At 43.2% G+C, this 25,226-nt stretch overlaps 2 protein-coding genes across 2 annotated transcripts in view; one reads left to right on the top strand and one right to left on the bottom strand.

Annotated features, from left to right (window-relative positions):
• PTPRE (protein tyrosine phosphatase receptor type E) overlaps positions 1–10,550 on the bottom strand; it is a 140,102-nt gene extending 129,552 nt beyond the window's left edge. Inside the window, exon 1 of the mRNA XM_072130039.1 lies at positions 10,231–10,550. The gene's annotated coding sequence lies outside the window, so the exon portion shown is untranslated. The remainder of the gene's footprint in view (positions 1–10,230) is intronic.
• Positions 23–25,226, top strand: part of CLRN3 (clarin 3) — a 47,339-nt gene continuing 22,135 nt past the window's right edge. The window contains exon 1 of the mRNA XM_072130042.1: positions 23–211. Coding sequence (XP_071986143.1) covers positions 103–211 — 109 coding nt within the window. The 5' untranslated portion in view covers positions 23–102. The remainder of the gene's footprint in view (positions 212–25,226) is intronic.

The following is a 25,226-nucleotide window of genomic DNA, read 5'->3' on the forward strand; positions in this document are numbered from 1 at the left end:
GACTAATGTCCCTCCACATCACATGACGCGTCGGCTTCATTAATGGTCATTTAAAAACAGCTGACGATTGTGAAATGTCACAGCGCGGCACGAAGCCGCTACATGTATGACATCCCGGGTGCCGCATGTGACGGCCTGAAAATGAGATTTCCAGCAGGGAAGCCTCGCCGTGTGTGTGACAGCCCTCGGCCATGGGAAAGAGAGATAGCAGGTAAATAGCGGCCAAGGTAATCAGTATTTTATAGAAAGACCAGCACTGCACGGGTTAATTATTGACTAGAATAGATAAATTCTTAAAGGGGAAGTACCATGTCAGGCATTAATGGCGTATCCTGGGACTTACGACTCATTTGGTCTCTGTGTATTATTTGATTCCTCACTGAATTTTTGTGATATTATGTCACTGTCGTTTAAAGGGATCCAGATTTTACCTTCTTAAACTACCAGCCCCATCAGATAGGGAATGAAATGTCCTGTTTAGAATTTCCTCTTTTATGTGAAACATAACCTATCTACCTATAAAAAATTTTCCCCTAAAGTCATGTGAAAATTATCTGAGAAGAGTCATATTTGCATGAGGTGAGTCAATTTAAGAGGCTGCGGGGGGGGGGGGGGGGGGTTCACTTCAGACACTGCTATCTTTTGTTCTGTAGCACTTAGGAACAAGTGGCTGGTTTCATATTATAGATAAGAATCTCACCTTTCAGATTGCAGACCACTACTGCAATCTATATAAAAGCAGATACAGACAGTTAAAGAAATGCAAGCTATGGATAAAAATCCAATTCTCATCTTTTTTTAACTACCTGTATCACCAGTTCTGTAGATCACAAGTCTCATGTTATCATAAAGATGAGATTCTAATCTTTAACCCCTTCCCGACGCCTGCCGTAGTAGTATGTTGCGTGCCGATTGTGCTTGGATTGAGAGGGATCACGGGCTGAGCCGTCTCCGTACCAGGTGGGTGTTTGCTGCATTTGCAGCAAACACCCACCGGACACACCTGCGGTCATCGCTGACAACCATGTAAATACGTCCGGAAAAGCTGCCTGAGGCATTTAAATCTTGGCGGCAAATGCGTGATGACCTGACAGAGGGCGGGGATCGGTTCCTCTGACAGCTGGGAGCCTATACTAGACTCCCAAACCCATAATTCACCCTGATCTCTAAAAGATCACTAGCAGCCATGTACCCCAATACTGCAGTATATGGTAGAAACCGTCACGCATCTAAGGGTTAAAGTACCCTCGGGGGTCTAAAAAAAATTGTAAAAAACGAAAAGTTCAAATCACCCACTTTCCCTATAACTGAAATAAAAATAAACAAAAAAAATCATAAAAATGTAAGATATTTCCCCGTCCCAAAATACCCGATCTATCTAAAAACGGTTATTCCTTGTGTTAAACCCCATAACAGAAAACAGCGCCAAATGTCCGAATCACCACTTCTTCACCATTTTGCAACCGATAAAAAGTGATCAAAAGGTCATACAGTACCAAACCTAGCAGCAATGAAAACGTCATCTCAGCCCGCAAAAAATGAGACCATAGACATATCTGTACACTGTAGTATGAAAAAGTTACTAGCGCCAGGAGATGGAAAAATTCTTTTAAAAATTTTGCACTAAAGGTTTAAATTTTTTTTAAATGAATTCAAACATGTTAAAACCTATAAAAAGAATTTATGGATGTTTGAAGGGGAGGAGCAAAAAATGGAAACACAACAACGAAAAAGGGCCAAGCCATTAAGGAGTTAATATGACACCATAAGCATGATTCTAGGGGCTTTAGAACCGAAGATAGGGGCATTTGAAGTGCTACTTCCCCTGCAGCCTCTATACATGACTCATTTCTGTCAATAGATGACTCTTGTTTGCTCATTTTCACATGAATTTGGGGGAGATTAATTATCGGCAAAAGAGGAAGATTTACCATAAAAGAGGGAATATTACAAAGGACCTGAGGGGACTGGTAATTGTATTGGATAAAATCTGTTGGCCGGTTCGCTTTAAGCATCTTATTATATTTTCTCACTCAAGGGATTTTCTGGTCTGAGTAAAGATGATTGTCTAATGTGATGCAGTAATAAGTGTCATCTATCTGGAAATCCGGCTCCACTGCTCAATTCTCCTATAGCTCCCCCGCAGGAAAAATCGGGCATTACAAGTTATGTGACTATCTGCCTGTGTATAACATGGATGCGCTGGGTCCTCCAAAGACACAGAGAGAAGGACTGTTTTATAGATAATTTATAGCCAAAAACAAAAGACCCCCAAAACCTTCTTATATATTCAAAATGGGTTTTCTAAACAAGACAACCTATAAGTTGCCTCATCATTAGTTGGACCCTACAATCAGACCCCCCTGGGTTGCCACTACCTTTTCTATAGCCCTGAATGTATTGGTCACCCAACTTTCCCAGATAAAGCCAGGAAACATGTAGGAAGTGCAGAATAGGATAACTGAGGTTCTTGTGTTTACTTTCTCCATTATGCGGCCCCTATATATACATTTATATATCAGTAGCCGGCGCTGGATTGTTTGGACATGACTTCATCTCTCCATTTCCTCAAGACACCAGTTACAGGAAGAAAGTATTTCCTAAGATCCCAGAATAAATAATACAATCTCAATCCCCCATGCGCAGGTCCTATCCATAGAATTAGGGGTCCCATTGCCCCCCACTATTCAGCAGTCTACACCGGATGATGTCCCCATAGAAGTGGGGGGGCAACTAGTATTACCTTCAGAGAATATCCATTTCCAGCACCACTAAGCACATAGAAACACCTCAGTAAAGGAAATGTTTTATTTCCTCTTAAACCAGTGCAGAAGAGATGGGACCACAGATGGTTTTGTAATAGGAAGCAACTTCTGCAACATAAAACAGGGTCCATGTCAAGTATCGCTGAAAATGTTACCGCTAACCTAGAACTAACTGAACATTAATGAACTAAAATGTTATAAAGCAGGAGGAGCGGAGTAGATTGTACATAGTGTCCTATCTGCAGGCAGCATGTTATAGAACAGGAGGAGCTGAGCAGATTGTACATAGTGTCCTATCTACAGGCAGCATGTTATAGAGCAGGAGGAGCTGAGCAGATTGTACATAGTGTCCTATCTACAGGCAGCATGTTATAGAGCAGGAGGAGCGGAGTAGATTGTACATAGTGTCCTATCTACAGGCAGCATGTTATAGAGCAGGAGGAGCGGAGTAGATTGTACATAGTGTCCTATCTACAGGCAGCATGTTATAGAGTAGAAGGAGCTGAGTAGATTGTACATAGTGTCCTATCTACAGGCAGCATGTTATAGAGCAGGAGGAGCTGAGCAGATGGTACATAGTGTCCTATCTGCAGGCAGCATGTTATAGAGCAGGAGCTGAGCAGATTGTTCATAGTGTTCTATCTGCAGGCAGCATGTTATGGAGCAGGAGGAGCTGAGCAGATTGTGTATAGTGTCCTATCTGCAGGCAGCATGTTATAGAGCAGGACGAGCTGAGCAGATGGTACATAGTGTCCTATCTGCAGGCAGCATGTTACAGAGCAGGAGCTGAGCAGATTGTACATAGTGTCCTATCTGCAGGCAGCATGGTATGGAGCAGGAGGAGCTGAGCAGATTGTGTATAGTGTCCTATCTGCAGGCAGCATGTTATAGAGCAGGACGAGCTGAGCAGATGGTACATAGTGTCCTATATGCAGGCAGCATGTTATAGAGCAGGAGGAGCTGAGCAGATTGTACATGGTATCTTATCTGCAGGCAGCATGTCATACAGGGTCCATGTCAAGTATCACTGAAAATGTTACTGCTAACCTAGAACTAACAGAACATTAAAAGAACTAAAATGTTATAGAGCAGGAGGATCTGAGTAGATGTACATAGTGTCCTATCTGCAGGCAGAATGTTATAGAGCAGGAGGAGCTGAGTAGATTGTACATAGTGTCCTATCTGCAGGCAGCATGTTATAGAGCAGGAGGAGCTGAGCAGATTGTACATAGTGTCCTATCTGCAGGCAGCATGTTATAGAGCAGGAGGAGCTGAGCAGATTGTACATAGTGTCCTATCTGCAGGCAGCATGTTATAGAGCAGGAGGAGCTGAGCAGATTGTACATAGTGTCCTATCTGCAGGCAGCATGTTATAGAGCAGGAGGAGCTGAGCAGATTATACATAGTGTCCTATCTGCAGGCAGCATGTTATAGAGCAGGAGGAGCTGAGTAGATTGTACATAGTGTCCTATGTGCAGGCAGCATGTTATAGAGCAGGAGGAGCTGAGCAGATTGTACATAGTGTCCTATGTGCAGGCAGCATGTTATAGAGCAGGAGGAGCCGAGTAGATTGTACATAGTGTCCTATGTGCAGGCAGCATGTTATAGAGCAGGAGGAGCTGAGTAGATTGTACATAGTGTCCTATCTGCAGGCAGCATGTTATAGAGCAGGAGGAGCTGAGTAGATTGTACATAGTGTCCTATGTGCAGGCAGCATGTTATAGAGCAGGAGGAGCCGAGTAGATTGTACATAGTGTCCTATGTGCAGGCAGCATGTTATAGAGCAGGAGGAGCTGAGCAGATTGTACATAGTGTCCTATGTGCAGGCAGCATGTTATAGAGCAGGAGGAGCCGAGTAGATTGTACATAGTGTCCTATGTGCAGGCAGCATGTTATAGAGCAGGAGGAGCTGAGTAGATTGTACATAGTGTCCTATCTGCAGGCAGCATGTTATAGAGCAGGAGGAGCTGAGTAGATTGTACATAGTGTCCTATGTGCAGGCAGCATGTTATAGAGCAGGAGGAGCTGAGCAGATTGTACATAGTGTCCTATCTGCAGGCAGCATGTTATAGAGCAGGAGGAGCTGAGTAGATTGTACATAGTGTCCTATCTGCAGGCAGATTGTTGCAGCCCATCTTGCTCTATGACTGTTGCAGCTGTATCTTATTTTTTCATTTCAGTATTCTAAGAACACTGTGTTCCAACCCCTATCACCCCCTATGGGAGCCCTAGCAGTAACCATATTGATAGTCACACAACTTTCCTGGAAATTTATTGTAAGCATTGATTAAAAAAAAAAAAAAATTCACAAACGAGCTGCGCCTCTATATGTGAAATAGTGATGGGCAGCACAGCCCGGTTTCCATTCTAATCTCTTAGTTTTGACTCTTTGATTATGTCAACACAAAGCATCTACAGCACATAAAATATTTGTGGAATTCTGTGGGAAGAAGGCACCAAACACAACAGAGGAGGCTTTATTCTAAGGGATTCACAAGCCAAACATGTGCCCCCAAGTCCTGGAAAAGGGGCGCTTGTAAAAGTGACACCAAGTCGGTGACTTTGCAATCCAAACACTTGTGATTTCTGGTGTCAAGAAAAAAATAACTGCAGAAAGCTCCTGAGAAATGCAAACCTCCCGACACATGACAAGAGACTGCTGACTGCACAAGATTCAGAATATTCATTAACACAAACAAATAAACCAAAGAAATCTGCCAAGAGAAAATAACAAGAAATATCCACTTGTTACAGAGAGACAGAATCAGTACATGATACATCAAAGTATCTTCCTAACACGCAAAGGGTCTAACGTTGCATCAAGGGAACATAGGAGATAGATAGAAAGACAGATAGGAGATAGATAGATAGATAGATAGATAGATAGATAGATAGATAGATAGGAGATAGATAGATAGGAGATAGATAGGAGATAGATAGATAGATAGATAGATAGATAGATAGATAGATAGATAGATAGATAGATAGGAGATAGATATGAGATAGATAGATAGATAGATAGATAGATAGATAGATAGATAGATAGATAGACAGATAGGAGATAGATAGATAGATAGTAGATAGATAGATAGATAGATAGATAGATAGATAGATAGGAGATAGATAGATAGATAGATAGGAGATAGATAGATAGGAGATAGATAGAGAGATAGATAGATAGATAGATAGATAGATAGACAGATAGGAGATTGATAGATAGATAGATAGATAGATAGATAGATAGATAGATAGATAGATACATAGATAGATAGATACATAGATAGATAGATAGATAGATAGATAGGAGATAGATAGATAGATAGATAGATAGATAGGGAGATAGATAGACAGATAGAAGATAGATAGATAGATAGATAGATAGATAGATAGATAGATAGATAGATAGACAGATAGATAGATAGATACATAGATAGATAGATAGATAGGAGATACATAGATAGATAGATAGGAGATACATAGATAGATAGATAGATAGGAGATAGATAGATAGATAGATAGATAGATAGATAGATAGGAGATAGATAGATGGATAGATAGATAGATAGATAGATAGGAGATAGATAGATAGGTAGATAGGAGATAGATAGATAGATAGATAGATAGATAGATAGATAGGAGATAGATAGATAGATAGATAGATAGATAGATAGATAGATAGGAGATAGATAGATAGATAGATAGATAGATAGATAGGGAGATAGATAGACAGATAGAAGATAGATAGATAGATAGATAGATAGATAGATAGATAGATAGACAGATAGATAGATAGATACATAGATAGATAGATAGATAGGAGATACATAGATAGATAGATAGGAGATACATAGATAGATAGATAGATAGGAGATAGATAGATAGATAGATAGATAGATAGGTGATAGATAGATAAATACTTCAGGAAATGCAAAAAACAGCACACTTCAAGTAAAGTCCACTAGGGGCAGTGGGTGCACGCTCACAGGGACCAGGCCCCAGGTCCTTCAATAGCAAACTCCAGAAAAGTAAGCAGCACTCCAAAACAGCAATGGTAAAGTGATGAAGAAAGTGTTTCTTTTATTCCATGCTTCAAAGTACAGTGAAGTACAGCGACGTTTCGGCTCCAAGTAGCCTTTTGCAAGCCCGGACCTAAGAAGCTTGCACCCACCTGCACAAGATATTGAATGTGCTGCTTGGACTTTCTATACGTAGATAGATAGGAGATAGATAGATAGATAGATAGACAGGGACAGATTATGGGAAGGGCTCCCGAGGCGTGTGCCCGGGGCCCACACCACTTTGCTCCGACGGGGGCCCCCACCAAACAATGGTGGATTAAGATGTGGATACATTGGATGCGGCTTCCTGGCTTGTTTAAACAGCAGTTGTTTTGGAGAAACGGGTGGCAGCCAGAGATAGAGCTAAATCCCCCCACATACTGATGTCTATGACAGAGCGGGGGCATAATACGCTCCGTGCTCTTCCATAGACAAAGGAGCGTGCGGGACGTTAGTATCCTGGGGTCTATATGGAACCCGGGGGCTGTATATATTCATCACTGGGGGGTCTGGATATATTAATTACTGGGGCAAGAACTATTAATTATGGGTTGCAGGAAATAAATAACTATATAAGGAGGTGTGGCATATATTAATTAGTGGTTTTCCACTTTACTTTTTCTCTTGGTTTGCTGCTCATTTTCTTTTGTATATTTTGGAGGGACCGGAGGCCCAGTCACATCTTAGCATGCACTTGACTGTATGTACTCACATCTTTTGCATTGTGGCTTGAACTTTTTGATAGATTGATAGATGATTGATAGATGGATATAGATATACAGTATATAAATTGCAATATAAAAACAGATGATAGAATAGAAATATAATAGATTTCATAATAAATCTACAATAATAAAACTACAATCTGCATTGTGTTAGTAAACACAGCCAGAAATATAAATATTTTATACTTGTATCGTTCTATATTGAAGGCCACAAGTCGCACATTGGCAGTGACTGGATGATTTATCACATCTCATGGGCACTAGATGCCACGGAAAGTTACCAATACAATATGAGGAGTGAATCCAACAATGGATTTCACAGCCGCAGACTCCATCTTTTCTCCAGCTATCATGTGCGAGTCTGTGTATAGGTTGTATTCATGGTCGGCCTTGAAAAGTTGTGTAAATGTGTAGATACATTGTTGTGTTCTAATCCGATGTTGCATTATACTTCAGTAGTTACACTTCTCACGGTTATTATTAGAAACCATCAGCGAGGTTGTGGTCACACTCACCTCGCCACAGCTTAGCCAAACCCAAGCAAATTAGGGTTGGGGGGTTTGTTTTACCCACGTTAGATTAATATGCAGTGCTTACTGTAAAGAGGACATATACAGTGGAGTTCAGCTCTGAAGCCCTGCAGAATTATATTATCAAGCGACTTTATACAAACATTTGTTCATGCTGTATAAAACAGGTAAAGAAAGATAGATATGAGATGGATAGATAGATAGATAGATAGGAGATAGATAGATAGATAGATAGATAGATAGATAGATAGGAGATAGATAGATAGATAGATAGATAGATAGATAGATAGATAGATAGGAGATAGATAGATAGATAGATAGATAGGAGATAGATAGATAGATAGATAGATAGGAGATAGATAGATAGGAGATAGATAGATAGATAGATAGATAGATAGATAGATAGATAGATAGATAGATAGATAGATAGATAGATATGAGATAAATAGGAGATAGATAGATAGGAGATAGATAGATAGATAGATAGATAGATAGATGATAGAAGATAGATAGATAGATAGATAGATAGATAGATAGATAGATGGATAGATAACCTGACGGTTAGTTTAAGTTCTCAACTCAAGACATAATTTTGGCCGCCTCTGATCTATAAATACAGCAAACTGATATAGAACCAATGCATATACCAGTTATAATTATAACCATGCAACACACCGGTTGCAAAACTACAACTCCCATCATGCCTGAAAGCCGCAGACTCGCAGAACAGCCGAGGAGCTGTACTCAGGTGAACCCACATGGCAGGGAATATTTGAATACGCTACTATAGAGCTGCACTGCCATTGGCGGGGGGATGACATGTGACTCCCTGATTTGTTATGCATTAAATGCAGCTTCTACTCCATAGCAGCCACATATTCTGCAGTCACACTGATGTGTAAGAGCTGGGCTGGAGCCTCTGCATCACATCTGCTCTGTTATAGGAGGCTGTGCATCACATTACAGTCACACTCATGCTGCTATCCAACCATTACATGAATATATTGTACATATGCCTTGTAGGAATGAGGTTCTGCATCAGCTGGGGGGTTAATAATCTATGCTCTGCCTTTGAGGAATAAGCTTGGGCATCAGTCTTGGTCTGCACATGATCTGTGCTATGTAGAAGCAGAGCTCTGCAGAAACTAGGTGCAAAACACTGTAAACATTGTAAACATGAGGTTCTGCATCAGCTGTGGTCTGTGCATAATCTATGCTATGCCTTGCATAAAAGAAGTTCTGCATCAGCTGATTTATACCATGACTTGTAAGAGTGAAGCTGTGTTCCCTTATTCTATTTTATGTCTAGGAGGAAAGAGGTGCTGCATCAGCAGAGAGTTCAATAACAAATATATATATATATATATATATATATATATATATATATATATATATATATATATATATATGCCTTGATAAAGGGATATGCTGCATCACTTGTAAACCCTTTATAACATGTATTATATATAAATGTCATCAGTCATAGCTTATGCAGACCACTATGCTCAGTCTTGAATGAAAGGGGTTCTGCATCAGCTGAGATCAGTCCCTCCTCTGTTCCATGCCTTGTTAAATAGAGGTTCTGCATCAGTTGTGGTGCCTGTATATCATATACCATACCACTTACTTATTGGGATCTAATAACCTAGAGCTTATGCAGACCACTATGCTTAGCTTTGTATGAAAGAGGTTCTGCATCAGCTGAGCTCTCTGCCTTTACTGTTCTATGCCTTGTGAAATGGAGGTTCTGCATCAGCTGTGGTCCCTGTATACAATAAGCTATAGTACATATACTTTTAGTAATAAGGCTTTACATTAGTTCTAGCTCATGAAGATCCGTATACTAAGCCCTATAGTAAAGAAGTTCTGCATCAGCTGTGGTACCTGTATAGCGTATACTATACATTTTAGTAATGAGGCTCTACATCAGTTCTAGCTATTGCAGATCCCTATGTTTAAGTAAGTGGTTCTGCATCAGCTGTGGTCCGTGAAAACCAATAGCTTGAAGGAGTGATGCTCTGCAGTGTTGTCTTTGCAGAATATGACATGTGAATTGTAAATAACATGTAGCCAGCGTCATGCAGCCTCCCCCCCCCCCCCCTCCCCTCAGCCATGAGGTTGTGCAGCAGCTGCGGTCCCTGGAAGTTCTTACTTGTAGGCTGCAGTGTCGGTCCCCGCCCGGTGCACATCACACTGGAGCTGCGGCGCTGCACTCCCCGGGGCTGCTCTCCGCTCCTCCGGGGCTCTGCTTCATCCTCCCATGTGCCTGGTACCAGGACTGAGCTGTGCCCTCCTCTGATAGATGTGCCCAGCCTGCTGTCACGCTGCAATCCTATACCATCCTCACCCCCAGTGCACTGGAGCTGTGTGTGTGTCCACAACCTGGAGCAGCCTATCCCCACACACTGGATAGGAGCAGCCTATCCCTACACACTGGATAGGAGCAGCCTATCCCCACACACTGGATAGGAGCAGCCTCCTACTTGTGTCATTGGTTTCCCTCTACTGTACATGTCAGTCAAGTCCATGAATGGGAAGAGCCTCCTCCTCCTCCTCCTTCCTCTGCATCATCTCACACCTCACAATCTCAAACCAGATTATTATTCTCTTCCACAGTTTATGGTAATCATTTGGTATAGATAGATCATATTAGTGATATATATTTGAGAGAGAGAAAGAGAATATATTTATTTCATTATTATATTTAATATAAAAGTCATTCATTAGCTAAATATATAAGTCATGTGATATATATGAGATGATAGCTACATATATATATATACTGTATATATATAAAATAGAAAGATACATATGGTATAGTTTTGGGTGATAGATATGGGATGGATAGGTCTATATACTTTATTATTATATATTGAGCACCATTAATTCCATGGAGCTGTACAATCAATAAGGGGTTCACAAACATTACATTAAGACAAGAACAAATGTAATTGCAAAATACAAAAACTACAGAGATCAGGAACTAATGAGGAGGACTCTGCCCCAAGGGCTCACAATCTATATGGGACGGTAGAAGGAGACACGAGGTGAGGGAGCAGAGCAGTTATTGTGTGTGATGGATCTGGAACAGGCGGGTTTGCAGGTTACATATGAAGGTTTGGAAGGTGGGGACAGTCTGACACATCTTGGTAGAGAGTTCCAGAGGATGGGGGGAGCACGGGAGAAGTCCCGGGGATGTGTGAGAAGAGCGGATGGTAATACAGTGAAGCTGAAGATCCTGTGAGGAGCAGAGACTACTGAGTAGGTCAGAGATATATGGAGGGGACAGGGTGTGGAAGGCTTTGTATGATATGGTCGGTATTTTACACTGAATTTGTTGTTCAATGAGAGTGGAGAGACTGACAGAGAGGAGAGGCAGAGGAGACAGATGGAATAGCCGGGCAGCAGAGTTATGGATGGATTGGAGGGTCGATACAGAGTTAGCTGGGAGTCCACAGAATGGAGTTACCCAAGCTGGAGAGGATGAGGCCATGGACTAGTCATTTTGTAGACTCTGGGCCACATTGATCAGTATAAGTGCAGTGTGTACTATGTGCAGTTGCCTGTAGTGTGTACAGGGGGCGCCAGGTCATCATGGATCTGGCGCCCCCTGCGCTGCTCCGGAAGTGTCACCATTTTGTCTCTAGTGCACTGTGTTCATGCTGCAGATTTATGTTGCACGTCAGTAATAAATATGGCACAAACTTGGACTAAGCAGTAACAGCCGCTTTATGCGCACATTTTTCATGTCTTGTTGAGACACAGAGCAGCCGTGACACAAAACTGGCGCAGAAACTTCATAAACACGTGTACAAGATCCAAGACGTTCTATCCAGTGCAAAGTCAGACAGAAAACTGGCGCAGCCACTATAATAGATGTGGCCCTCCGGATCGAGGAAGGGTCAGATACATAGAGATGCTGATAGATAGAACAAATGGATAATAGGCAGACAGCTAGAAAAATCAAAGGATACATATGTGGATGTGAGATAGATTCTAGCAGAACTGGTAATGCTGGGAGATATCAGAACACATTTCTGTAAGATTTTAGATACACGCCATGAATATTTCCATTTACTGATAATATTAGGAACACACGTTGAGCATTAGGGATCCCTCTTCAGAAATAACTAGAATTCTGAGCCACACAGGGGGAGATTTATCAGAACTGCCTCAGGTAAAACTGTTTCAGTTGTCCAGGGTAACCAATCAGAGCTCAGCTGTAATTTTATAAACAGCTGTGCGAAAATGAATGCTGAGCTCTGATTGGTTGCCATGGGCAAATAGAAGGCTTCTGCTCTCAGACACTTCAAATAATTCTCCCCCACAGACATTATGGAGTGACAGGTGACGCGTGTGATACAATTGTATCCATAATGAAAAGAAACATAGAGTTTGTTTTGCTAAAATGTAACAATGTTGCTGATTCCTTCTATAGCCTGATGCCCAGTTTACTTCTATGACTTGTAGAATCCTCACACTATAGCGCCCCCTGGAGGCAGGCTGCTGTCATTACAGGCATGTGTTTTGCAGTGACATAAAATAAATGGGGTGTGTAGATTTTATTGGTGACTGTGCAGAGTCGTGCAGTAAGGGCAAGAATTGACAAACAGATAAAAACCTGGCCCCGCGCGCGGCTTCACTGCTCACATCCTGGTTTGCTGGTCTCGAAACGCAGCAGAAATAATCCGCCACATATCATCCGTCTGTCAGGGAGACTCCTAACACCCTGGTATAGGCGGAAAAAAATGTGCAAATATGCAAAAATTTTAAAAAGAACACGTCAAAATAAAAATCCATGCTCCCCAGGGTGTAGAAGAGGTGAGAGGAGGTCACGTATCTAAATCTTAAAAGCATTTAAAAGGAAATCTACTTATGTGACATAACAGTGTGTATTATCCGTGTACTGTGACATCACTGTGTGTATTATCCCTGTACTGTGACATCACTGTGTGTATTATCCCTGTACTGTGACATCACTGTGTGTATTATCCCTGTACGGTGACATCACTGTGTGTATTATCCCTGTACTGTGACATCACTGTGTGTATTATCCCTGTACTGTGACATCACTGTGTGTATTATACCTGTACTGTGACATCACTGTGTGTATTATCCCTGTACTGTGACATCACTCTGTGTATTATCCCCTGTACTGTGACATCGCTGTGTGTATTATCCCTGTACTGTGATATCACTGTGTGTATTTTCCCTGTACTGTGACATCACTGTGTGTATTATCCCTGTACTGTGACATCACTGTGTGTATTATCCCTGTACTGTGACATCACTGTGTGTATTATCCCTGTACTGTGACATCACTGTGTGTATTATCCCTGTACTGTGACATCACTGTGTGTATTATCTCTGTACTGTGACATCACTGTGTGTATTATCCCTGTACTGTGACATCACTGTGTGTATTCTCCCTGTGCTGTGACATCACTGTGTGTATTATCCCTGTGCTGTGACATCACTGTGTGTATTATCCTCTGTATTGTGACATCACTGTGTGTATTATCCCTGTACTGTGACATCACTGTGTGTATTACCCCTGTACTGTGACATCACTGTGTGTATTATCCCTGTACTGTGACATCACTGTGTGTATTATCCCTGTACTGGGACATCACTGTGTGTATTACCCCTGTACTGTGACATCACTGTGTGTATTATCCCTGTACTGGGACATCACTGTGTGTATTATCCCTGTACTGGGACATCACTGTGTGTATTATCTCTGTACTGTGACATCACTGTGTGTATTATCCGTGCACTGTGACATCACTGTGTGTATTATCCCTGTACTGTGATATTACTGTGTGTATTATCCCTGTACTGTGACATCACTGTGTGTATCATCCCTGTACTGTGACATCACTGTGTGTATTACCCCTGTACTGTGACATCACTGTGTGTATTATCCCTGTACTGTGACATCACTGTGTGTATTACCCCTGTACTGTGACATCACTGTGTGTATTATCCCTGTACTGTGACATCACTGTATTATCCCTGTACTGTGACCTCACTGTGTGTATTATCCCTGTACTGTGACATCACAGTGTGTATTATCCTGTACTGTGACATCACTGTGTATTATCCCTGTACTGTGACATCACTGTGTATTATCCCTGTACTGTGACATCACTGTGTGTATTATCCCTGTACTGTGACATCACTGTGTGTATTATCCCTGTACTGTGGCATCACTGTGTGTATTATCCCCTGTACTGTGACATCACTGTGTGTATTATCCCTGTCCTGTGACATCACTGTGTGTATTATCCCTGTCCTGTGACATCACTGTGTGTATTATCCCTGTCCTGTGACATCACTGTGTGTATTATCCCTGTACTGTGACATCACTGTGTGTATTATCCCTGTACTGTGACATCACTGTGTATATTATCCCTGTACTGTGACATCACTGTGTGTATTATCCCTGTACTGTGACATCACTGTGTGTATTATCCCTGTACTGGGACATCACTGTGTGTATTACCCCTGTACTGTGACATCACTGTGTGTATTATCCCTGTACTGGGACATCACTGTGTGTATTATCCCTGTACTGTGACATCACTGTGTGTATTATACCTGTACTGTGACATCACTGTGTGTATTATCCCTGTACTGTGACATCGCTGTGTGTATTATCCCTGTACTGTGACATCGCTGTGTGTATTATCCCTGTACTGTGATATCACTGTGTGTATTTTCCCTGTACTGTGACATCACTGTGTGTATTATCCCTGTACTGTGACATCACTGTGTGTATTATCCCTGTACTGTGACATCACTGTGTGTATTATCCCTGTACTGTGACATCACTGTGTGTATTATCCCTGTACTGTGACATCACTGTGTGTATTATCTCTGTACTGAGACATCACTGTGTGTATTATCCCTGTACTGTGACATCACTGTGTGTATTCTCCCTGTGCTGTGACATCACTGTGTGTATTATCCCTGTGCTGTGACATCACTGTGTGTATTATCCTCTGTATTGTGACATCACTGTGTGTATTATCCCTGTACTGTGACATCACTGTGTGTATTACCCCTGTACTGTGACATCACTGTGTGTATTATCCCTGTACTGTGACATCACTGTGTGTATTATCCCTGTACTGGGACATCACTGTGTGTATTACCCCTGTACTGTGACATCACTGTGTGTATTATCCCTGTACTGGGACATCACTGTGTGTATTATCCCTGTACTGGGACATCACTGTGTGTATTATCTCTGTACTGTGACATCACTGTGTGTATTATCCGTGCACTGTGACATCACTGTGTGTATTATCCCTGTACTGTGATATTACTGTGTGTATTATCCCTGTACTGTGACATCACTGTGTGTATTACCCCTGTACTGTGACATCACTGTGTGTATTATCCCTGTACTGTGACATCACTGTATTATCCCTGTACTGTGACCTCACTGTGTGTATTATCCCTGTACTGTGACATCACTGTGTGTATTATCCTGTACTGTGACATCACTGTGTATTATCCCTGTACTGTGACATCACTGTGTATTATCCCTGTACTGTGACATCACTGTGTGTATTATCCCTGTACTGTGACATCACTGTGTGTATTATCCCTGTACTGTGACATCACTGTGTGTATTATCCCTGTACTGTGGCATCACTGTGTGTATTATCCCCTGTACTGTGACATCACTGTGTGTATTATCCCTGTCCTGTGACATCACTGTGTGTATTATCCCTGTCCTGTGACATCACTGTGTGTATTATCCCTGTCCTGTGACATCACTGTGTGTATTATCCCTGTACTGTGACATCACTGTGTGTATTATCCCTGTACTGTGACATCACTGTGTGTATTATCCCTGTACTGTGACATCACTGTGTGTATTATCCCTGTACTGGGACATCACTGTGTGTATTACCCCTGTACTGTGACATCACTGTGTGTATTATCCCTGTACTGGGACATCACTGTGTGTATTATCCCTGTACTGGGACATCACTGTGTGTATTATCTCTGTACTGTGACATCACTGTGTGTATTATCCGTGCACTGTGACATCACTGTGTGTATTATCCCTGTACTGTGATATTACTGTGTGTATTATCCCTGTACTGTGACATCACTGTGTGTATCATCCCTGTACTGTGACATCACTGTGTGTATTACCCCTGTACTGTGACATCACTGTGTGTATTATCCCTGTACTGTGACATCACTGTGTGTATTACCCCTGTACTGTGACATCACTGTGTGTATTATCCCTGTACTGTGACATCACTGTATTATCCCTGTACTGTGACCTCACTGTGTGTATTATCCCTGTACTGTGACATCACTGTGTGTATTATCCTGTACTGTGACATCACTGTGTATTATCCCTGTACTGTGACATCACTGTGTATTATCCCTGTACTGTGACATCACTGTGTGTATTATCCCTGTACTGTGACATCACTGTGTGTATTATCCCTGTACTGTGACATCACTGTGTGTATTATCCCTGTACTGTGGCATCACTGTGTGTATTATCCCCTGTACTGTGACATCACTGTGTGTATTATCCCTGTCCTGTGACATCACTGTGTGTATTATCCCTGTCCTGTGACATCACTGTGTGTATTATCCCTGTCCTGTGACATCACTGTGTGTATTATCCCTGTACTGTGACATCACTGTGTGTATTATCCCTGTACTGTGACATCACTGTGTATATTATCCCTGTACTGTGACATCACTGTGTGTATTATCCCTGTACTGTGACATCACTGTGTGTATTATCCCTGTACTGTGACTTCACTGTGTGTATTATCCCTGTCCTGTGACATCACTGTGTGTATTATCCCTTTACTATTATCTAGTCTATTACCTTTCATGATATCAAACATTTGACACTGTGGACTCTTTGCACAATCTCCGGGCAGTACTGAGGATGTTGGGGGTGTTGTTCCCGCAGGTTGTGTAACGCTGACTGTTTATTACTGATATTGTTCTTCTTCTGCAATGTTGGCGAATCCTTCCGAAATCTTCAGCAAATATTGGTAAATTTAGTATTAAACAAAAGTCCATGTTCTTGGCCTGAGGCTGATGTGACAATAAGGCTCTGATTACATCAGGTTCAGAGTCTCCCTGTAATGTATACACCAGGGTGAATGTGTCCATCGCCCCGATTCCACCTGCAGGTATATAACTATTTCCCTGGATACTTGTATCACATTGCACATTGTCTGTTCTGCTTCTTTTCTCCGTCCTTATACTAATACACACTAACTGTATGGGGGGGGGGGCACAAGAATTGCCCCTAAACAATGTAAGGGACACAATGGACAGTATAATACAGTGTGGGATCCACAGGGGGGCTTTATACAGTTTGGGGAGCATACGAGTGGGCACTATACAATGTTAGGGCCACAAAGGAGAGTTACATGGGAGTCACAGGAGCTACATGGGTTGCATTATACAGTATGGGGAGCAGGAGAGGACACAATAAATTTAAGGTTCACAAGTTGGCATTGTACCGTTTTCATCTACTTGGGTGGGTGTATTATAAGGTTTGGGGTTCACTAAGGGGAGTGCTGCGCAGGGCATCATGTACTGTATTGTAGGGCATTTTGCAAGGGAGGGGGGGTCAATGCTGAACACGTGGATGACATGGATCACAGCCTGGATTTACATTTATAAACTGGTTGTGAAATCCCTCCCGTGTCCCCGTCATTGCTGGCCGGGCGGCCTATTACATCTTCATAAACTAAACTTTCTGGAAAGTTGTGAATGTTGTTATTACAAGACTTTCCAGCTGGAAGAAATGGAAAAAACGAAATAGACAAGAGAGTTGCTTGGTAACAGAACACCAGGGAATAGCACTCGCTTTCCTGTCCCCAAATTACTCCGAGTCCTGTAATCTAGATCCTACAGGGAAGTCTGTCCTTCCCTCCTGGAGGCAACGTGACATTGTTACTCCTCACTCCCAGAGACATCTAAAGAAGTTTCATGCGGAAAACAAACTGCAACCCTTAAAGGGGTTGTCTCTCCCAGAGAAATCCTGTTTGTATAACCTAGTAGGTCTACTGGACAACATTTGGCAAGTGCATTGCAGGAGGCCATTGCAGGGTCTAAGCCATGACAAATATGGGGGCATTACATCCCCAATCATGTATGTGGGCACTGCCCATGCTGCCTATACCCTTTTGTGAGGACTAAAAGGCTCCCTTCCTGCGGCCAGGTTGAAGAGAGGTCACCAGGCATGTGCTTTACATTCAGGTCTATGAGAGTGACACAAATAGCTGGTTCTATCTGCAATTGGCCCATCTGTGGGATGGTGGTCAGCGGACCCCCATTCCAGAGATAGGTGTGGGTCTCAAAGATGGGACCCTTCTATTATGACCTGCAGACATGTCATAAATACTCAAGAAGGGAAACCTCTTCACAAGCCATTCCGAGAGAGTTGGCAAGAATGTTATTGGCCCCATGGACATCATATAAGGGGGTCTATAGAGGGAGAGGTAGCAGTAAGTAGCCATACTACAATGGCTTCCATTAGGACATGACAGTCTATGATGTAACGCTTCACTAAATGTAAAGGTGTTTTCAAGTATTTAAGTCTACAAAATCTGAATGCACAAGAAGACGGGAGCACGGGATAAGGTGAGGTTTGTTGCCATTGATAGGTCAGTATTGGAGCCGAAGTCACAAACCAAACAGTAGAATTCCTGAATCGCTTTATCTAGAAATTCTATATTCTAATAATCTGATCAGAGAGATCTTCCTGCAGACAACCTTCTAGAGATGAGCAATTGTTTTGGCACAACTTGAATTGGTTGCAAGTTTAGTAAAAAGTTTCCCTTCCCCTTTTAGGTCCCTAACTCTGGCCAGAGGTGGCTGCTACCAGTTCCCTTAGCTGTGGCCAAAGGAACTCACACTAAGGCTTCATGCACGCAACAGTATATGGGGCCATGAGCTGCTGCAAGCAACGCCAACTAGCTGACACCTGGCATTGAGCTCTATTATGCACGATTATGGTATGTCGTGGCCTCGTGTGACCCCACCGTGTCCAAGGCACCCAGCTCCATCTGGTTAGTTTCTGTACATTGACCCTGCTATACAGGGTTCATGAAGATGACTCCATCTGCCTAACCTGCTGAAGTCCCCACCAGAACCGGAGGTGCTAGGTCCAAGTCCTATTATACAGGTGTCCCAAAACTGACCCGGCTATTGATTCGGCTTTTTCCCAGACTGAGGGCTAAAAACTGTTTCAATCCCAGCAGAGTATATTATACATGAATGTTATCAGGAACCAGGGCACTTGTGGTCCATACCAATGAAATCTGACAGCCCATACTCTCAATTCTGTGTCCTAATGGAACCCAAATAGAACTTTGAACCCAAAATAGAATTTTTAAAAATCAGTTTCTCTCTCTTCCCCTCCATTGAATCAGACACAGGAGACTCTTGTGTGGTTGTATAATAACCTGAGGAGGGATGGATCATACCATTCAATAAAGTAAGAAAAGTTATGGCAGCCTCCTAGATGTATGACAGGACACTATGGACGTGAGTGTCCACCAGAGTCATTTATCTTAGGCAGGATCTGCAGAGGAGGAAGATGAAGAAATTGTGTGACTTGAGTCATCACAAGGAAAAGGTCACAAAGAGGAAGTGGTGTCTGAATTTTGTGAATTTTTAGGTGCAGAGGCAGAACGTGCGATCTAATGTAAGACTAATGAAAGACACATTCATGTGAGACCGCTGTTGGGGTTGTGAGGTTATATATGGGGACTTTTACATAGACTTCTATACATGTGTATATGTGCTAGTTGGAAATATACAGTACATATATTTATCTCTTTTACTATACAAAACCTAAGGACAATGTTCAAAATATAGAATAAGAGATTGTCTACTTTGTATTTATTTTTGTTACTTGGCTTTCTACTCTCCTGCAGCACTCCCGCAGGGTAAATGCAGAATTACACACTACCCAGTTATATCCAGTGGGGCAGATTTACTTACCCGGTCCATTCGTGATCCAGTGGCACATTCTGTGCGGTGGATTCGGGTCTTCGGGCGATCCACTAAGGTAGTTCCTCCGACGTCCACCAGGTGTCGATGATGCACTGAAGTTCCCCGAGATCCGCCGGAATGCACAAGCCTATTCCTGGTGAAGGTAAGCGCGAGTCTCGCGACACATTTTTTTTTTAATGCGGCGGTTTTTCAGAATCTGTCGGGTTATCGTTCGGTCACACCCCCGATTTCCGCTGCGTGCATGCCGGCGCCGATGCGATCGCGTGCGCCAAAACCCCGGGGCAATACAGGGAAAGCACGACTGTCGGCATCGGAGATCAGTCTCCGCAAAGCACAGCCCAATGTATTAAAGTGGCGCACGTTTGTAAGTAATTAATGGGTAGATGAAACTAATCAGTCATGCGCCAGAAAAATGCTGACCTCAATTAGATGTGCGCCCAAATCTTACATGGACTGTGTCTTCATTTTGCTCTGAGACCAATTTTTTCCTGCTCTATTGTGCGCCTAAAAATGACGGCAAGATACACAAAAATGTGGAGGATAATGTGGAAACGTTAGGCCACTTGCGCCAAAAAAACCTGAAGGTGTCGGGATAGTCGGAAACATCTGTTCTTTCTGGCGCAAACTCATTATAAATGATCCGCAACAATTCTGCACCCAAAAAAACGGGCGCAGATACGATAATACATGTCCCCCAATTTGTCTATCTTTATACAATTAACATATGTTGTGTCATGTGTCCTGTCCTGCATTACATAGAGCACCGGTTGCCCTGTGGTGGCGCTGCAGAAAACCCTAACACTTATGCAGAGATTAAAGCAGAATTAAAAAGAATAGCAGCATGCAAGCCAATGGGAATGTGCCTGCAGTACCTGTACTGGCCACTATTATACGGGTTACAGTATGTGGCCCCTTTACCAACTTTTTAAAGAGGTACAAAACCCATTTCTCTTACCTCTGGGGGGGGGGGGGACAAGTAATTAGTACTAGGAAAATTATTTACAAAACTAAAAAGCTATGTACAATACCCAAACAACTGTACCCAGGTTCTCAGATGGGGGCAGATCCATATTTAGAGGGGCAGCAGAGATGATATTGTTGGGGTCCTGTTCTGTGTATGAGTATTTATAAATGACACATGGGAGGGACCCTTATTTCTGTATAGCCTCAGTACATATATGGCTATACAGTATATATACAGTACATATATGACCCCCTTTTGCCTTCAGAACTGCCTCAATTCTTCGTGGCATAGATACAACAAGGTGCTGGAAGCTCCTCAGAGATTTTGCTCCATATTGACATGATGACATCACACAGTTGCCGCAGATTTGTCGGCTGCACATCCATGATGCGAATCTCCCCTTCCACCACATCCCAAAGATGCTCTATTGGATTGAGATCTGGTGACTGTGGAGGCCATTTGTGTCCAGTGACCTCATTGTCATGTTCAAGAAACCAGTCTGAGATGATTCCAGCTTTATGACATGGCGCATTATCCTGCTGAAAGTAGCCATCAGATGTTACAGGGTACATTGTGCTCATAAAGGGATGGACATGGTCAGCAACAATACTCAGGTAGGCTGTGGCGTTGTACCAAGGGGCCCAAAGACACCATGACACCAGCACCACCAGCCTGAGCCGCTGATACAAGGCAGGATGGATCCATGCAAATTCTGACCCTACCATCCGAATGTCGCAGCAGAAATCGAGACTCGTCAGACCAGGCAACGTTTTTCCAATCTTCTACTGTCCAATTTCGATGAGCTTGTGCAAATTGTAGCCTCAGTTTCCTGTTCTTAGCTGAAAGGAGTGGCACCCGGTGTGGTCTTCTGCTGCTGTAGCCCATCTGCCTCAAAGTTGGATGTACTGTGCGTTCAGAGATGCTCTTCTGCCTACCTTGGGTGTAACGGGTGGCGATTTGAGTCACTGTTGCCTTTCTATCAGCTAGAACTAGTCTGCCCATTCTCCTCTGACCTCTGGCATCAACAAGGCATTTCCGCCCACAGAACTGCCGCTCACTGGATGTTTTTTCTTTTTCGGACCATTCTCTGTAATCCCTAGAGATGGTTGTGCGTGAAAATCCCAGTAGATCAGTAGTTTCTGAAATACTCAGACCAGCCCTTCTGGCACCAACAACCATGCCACGTTCAAAGGCCACAAATCACCTTTCTTCCCCATACTGATGCTCGGGAGAACTGCAGGAGATTGTCTTGACCATGTCTACATGCCTAAATGCACTGATTTGCCGCCATGTGATTGGCTGATTAGAAATTAAGTGTTAACGAGCATTTGGACAGGTGTACCTAATAAAGTGGCCAGTGAGTGTATATGGCTATATCCATCATTAGGGCTCTGTATCCCATGTCCCGCTATGTGCACCCACTTTCCCAGGTCAGGCATTAGAGTCTTGCAGCCAGTGCCGGCTGATGGTTTCTTTGCCTGAGGAAATGTATCACACTGACAGATTGTAATATAACGGGAAACATTGTGCAGCAGCTCCTGACACCTGACATATGATACGGCGCCCGGCGGGGAATAGTCGCTCAGCAATTGACAGCCGTATAGTTTAGATTTCAGATTTATCGATTGGAATTATATCAAGTTGGAAACTTTTTTGCTAAAGAGATTTTATCGTTTATGTTTTTTTTTTGTTTTCTTTTGTGATTTATTTGTTGTGGATAAGGGTTTTCCCATATACTTGTATTTAAAGGGCTTCTCCACTTTTCTTGTTGCCCGTTTGTTAAGTGTCTCTTGACAATACACAGATCATAAAGTGTCCTCCTGCTGGGAAACAAACTTTTCACCGGAGTCTTATTGTTCCACTGCGGCTGGTAACTATTTACAGGGTTCTGCCTTATTTGACAGTTTTTGCTCTAATTTTTGGTTTGCAGATTCTCCTTAGACGTGTTGTACCAACTATTTAGGTTATTCACAGGATAGGGGATACCAATCTGATAGGGGAGCGTCTGATCAGGGGAATCAGATCTCCAGCAATCTGGAAGAAGGGGGGCAAGCATCCTGCTGCTCCATTCAAATGTATGGTAGTGGTGGAAATTGCTTTGGTATCTCTGGCAGTCCTATAGATAGTGACTAAGAGTGCCAGAGATAGTGGAGCGCTGTGTTCAGCAACTTCCAACGCAATCGTACAATTGAATGGAGTGGAAGGACACATGCACCTCCTGTATTCAGGGTTCTGTCTTCCCGATCGGTGGGGGACCCTCATCAATCAGCTTGTTATTCTCTTTATTGTGGATAGGAGGTAACTCAAATAGTTGGCGCAGCCCCTTTTGAAGGATTCTACCAGCCCCCCAGTCTCGCCACGAATAAAAACAGGATTAGGAGGGATTTTATTTTATAATCTTGACTACATCTTAAATATAAAATGAGGCGATTTTACAAAAAGTCATGAGTGGCACTTGGACTGTCTCTGGTCTGCAGGTCCTATGCAGAACTATGGCCCAGATTTACCAAAATTGGTGCAGTTGCCTCAACAACATGCAAAGTGCGGCAGATAATTGAATACTCGTTCACGGTCGGGGCGCCAGATAATGTAAGACCGTGAACGAGTATTCAATTATCTGCCGCACTTTGCATGTAACGGGCACCTAAAAGAGATGGACACAAAACTTGCGCAGACACTTTATAAATACGTGTGCAAGATCCAAAGACGTTCTAATCAGTGCAAAGTCACCAGAAAACTGGCGCAGCCACTATAATAGATTTGGGCCAATCAGTCTCAGAGGAAACTGACTACAAGAAAACTGTGAGGTCTTATTGTTCAGAAGATTAGAAAACATGGCTGCAAAGATGGGGATCTTATGCCATAGTTGCCTCATTTGCCCGAGACTAAACATTTTGGGGCTCATTTACTAAGGGTCCGCGGAGCGCATTTTCGTCGGGTTTCCTGTCAATTTCCATGTTGCGCCACATTTAAAAGGGGTTTTTGGTGCACGCAATCCGATTTTGGCGCAATCACGCCGACTTTCATGTGACGCAAATCAGGGGCGTGGCTGTCGGACAACCCGACGGATTCGATTTAAAAATCAAATTGTGTCGCAAGACATGCACTTACATGCATCGGGAAGAAGAAGGTGAACTCCGGGGACCTGAGCGGAGAAGCGACACATGCAGGATATCGGGTGCAGGATCTTAGTGACTCCACGCACAGCGCATTATACACGGACAATGCACTTACAAGCACCGGGAAGAAGAAGGTGAACTCCGGGGACCTGAGCGGGGAAGCGACACATGCAGGATATCGGACGCAGGATCTTGGTGACTCCCCGCACAGCGCATTATACACAGACAATGCACTTACATGCACCAGGAAGAAGAAGGTGAACTCCGGGGACCTGAGCGGGGAAGCGACACATGCAGGATATCGGGCGCAGGACCTTAGTGACTCCCCGCACAGAGCATTATACACGGACAATGCACTTACATGCACCAGGAAGAAGAAGGTGAACTCCAGGGACCTGAGCGGGGAAGCGACACATGCAGGATATCAGGGCACAGGATCTTAGTGACTCCCCGCACAGCGCATTATACACGGACAATGCACTTACATGCACCAGGAAGAAGAAGGTGAACTCCGGGGACCTGAGCGGGGAAGCGACACATGCAGGATATTGGACGCAGGATCTTGGTGACTCCCTGCACAGCGCATTATACACAGACTATGCACTTACATGCACCAGGAAGAAGAAGGTGAACTCCGGGGACCTGAGCGGGGAAGCGACACATGCAGGATATCGGGCTCAGGATCTTAGTGACTCCCCGCACAGCACATTATACACAGACAATGCACTTACATGCACCAGGAAGAAGAAGGTGAACTCCGGGGACCTGAGCGGGGAAGCGACACATGCAGGATATCGGACGCAGGATCTTAGTGACTCAACGCACAGCACATTATACACGGACAATGCACTTACATGCACCAGGAAGAAGAAGGTGAACTCCAGGGACCTGAGCGGGGAAGAGACACATGCAGGATATCGGGCGCAGGATCTTAGTGACTCCCCGCACAGCACATTATACACGGACAATGCACTTACATGCACCAGGAAGAAGATGGTGAACTCCGGCGAACCTGAGCGGGAAGCCACACATGCAGGAAAT

This window comes from Engystomops pustulosus, chromosome 11 (assembly GCF_040894005.1).
Source record: "Engystomops pustulosus chromosome 11, aEngPut4.maternal, whole genome shotgun sequence".
NCBI classification, from domain to species: Eukaryota; Metazoa; Chordata; class Amphibia; order Anura; family Leptodactylidae; genus Engystomops; species Engystomops pustulosus.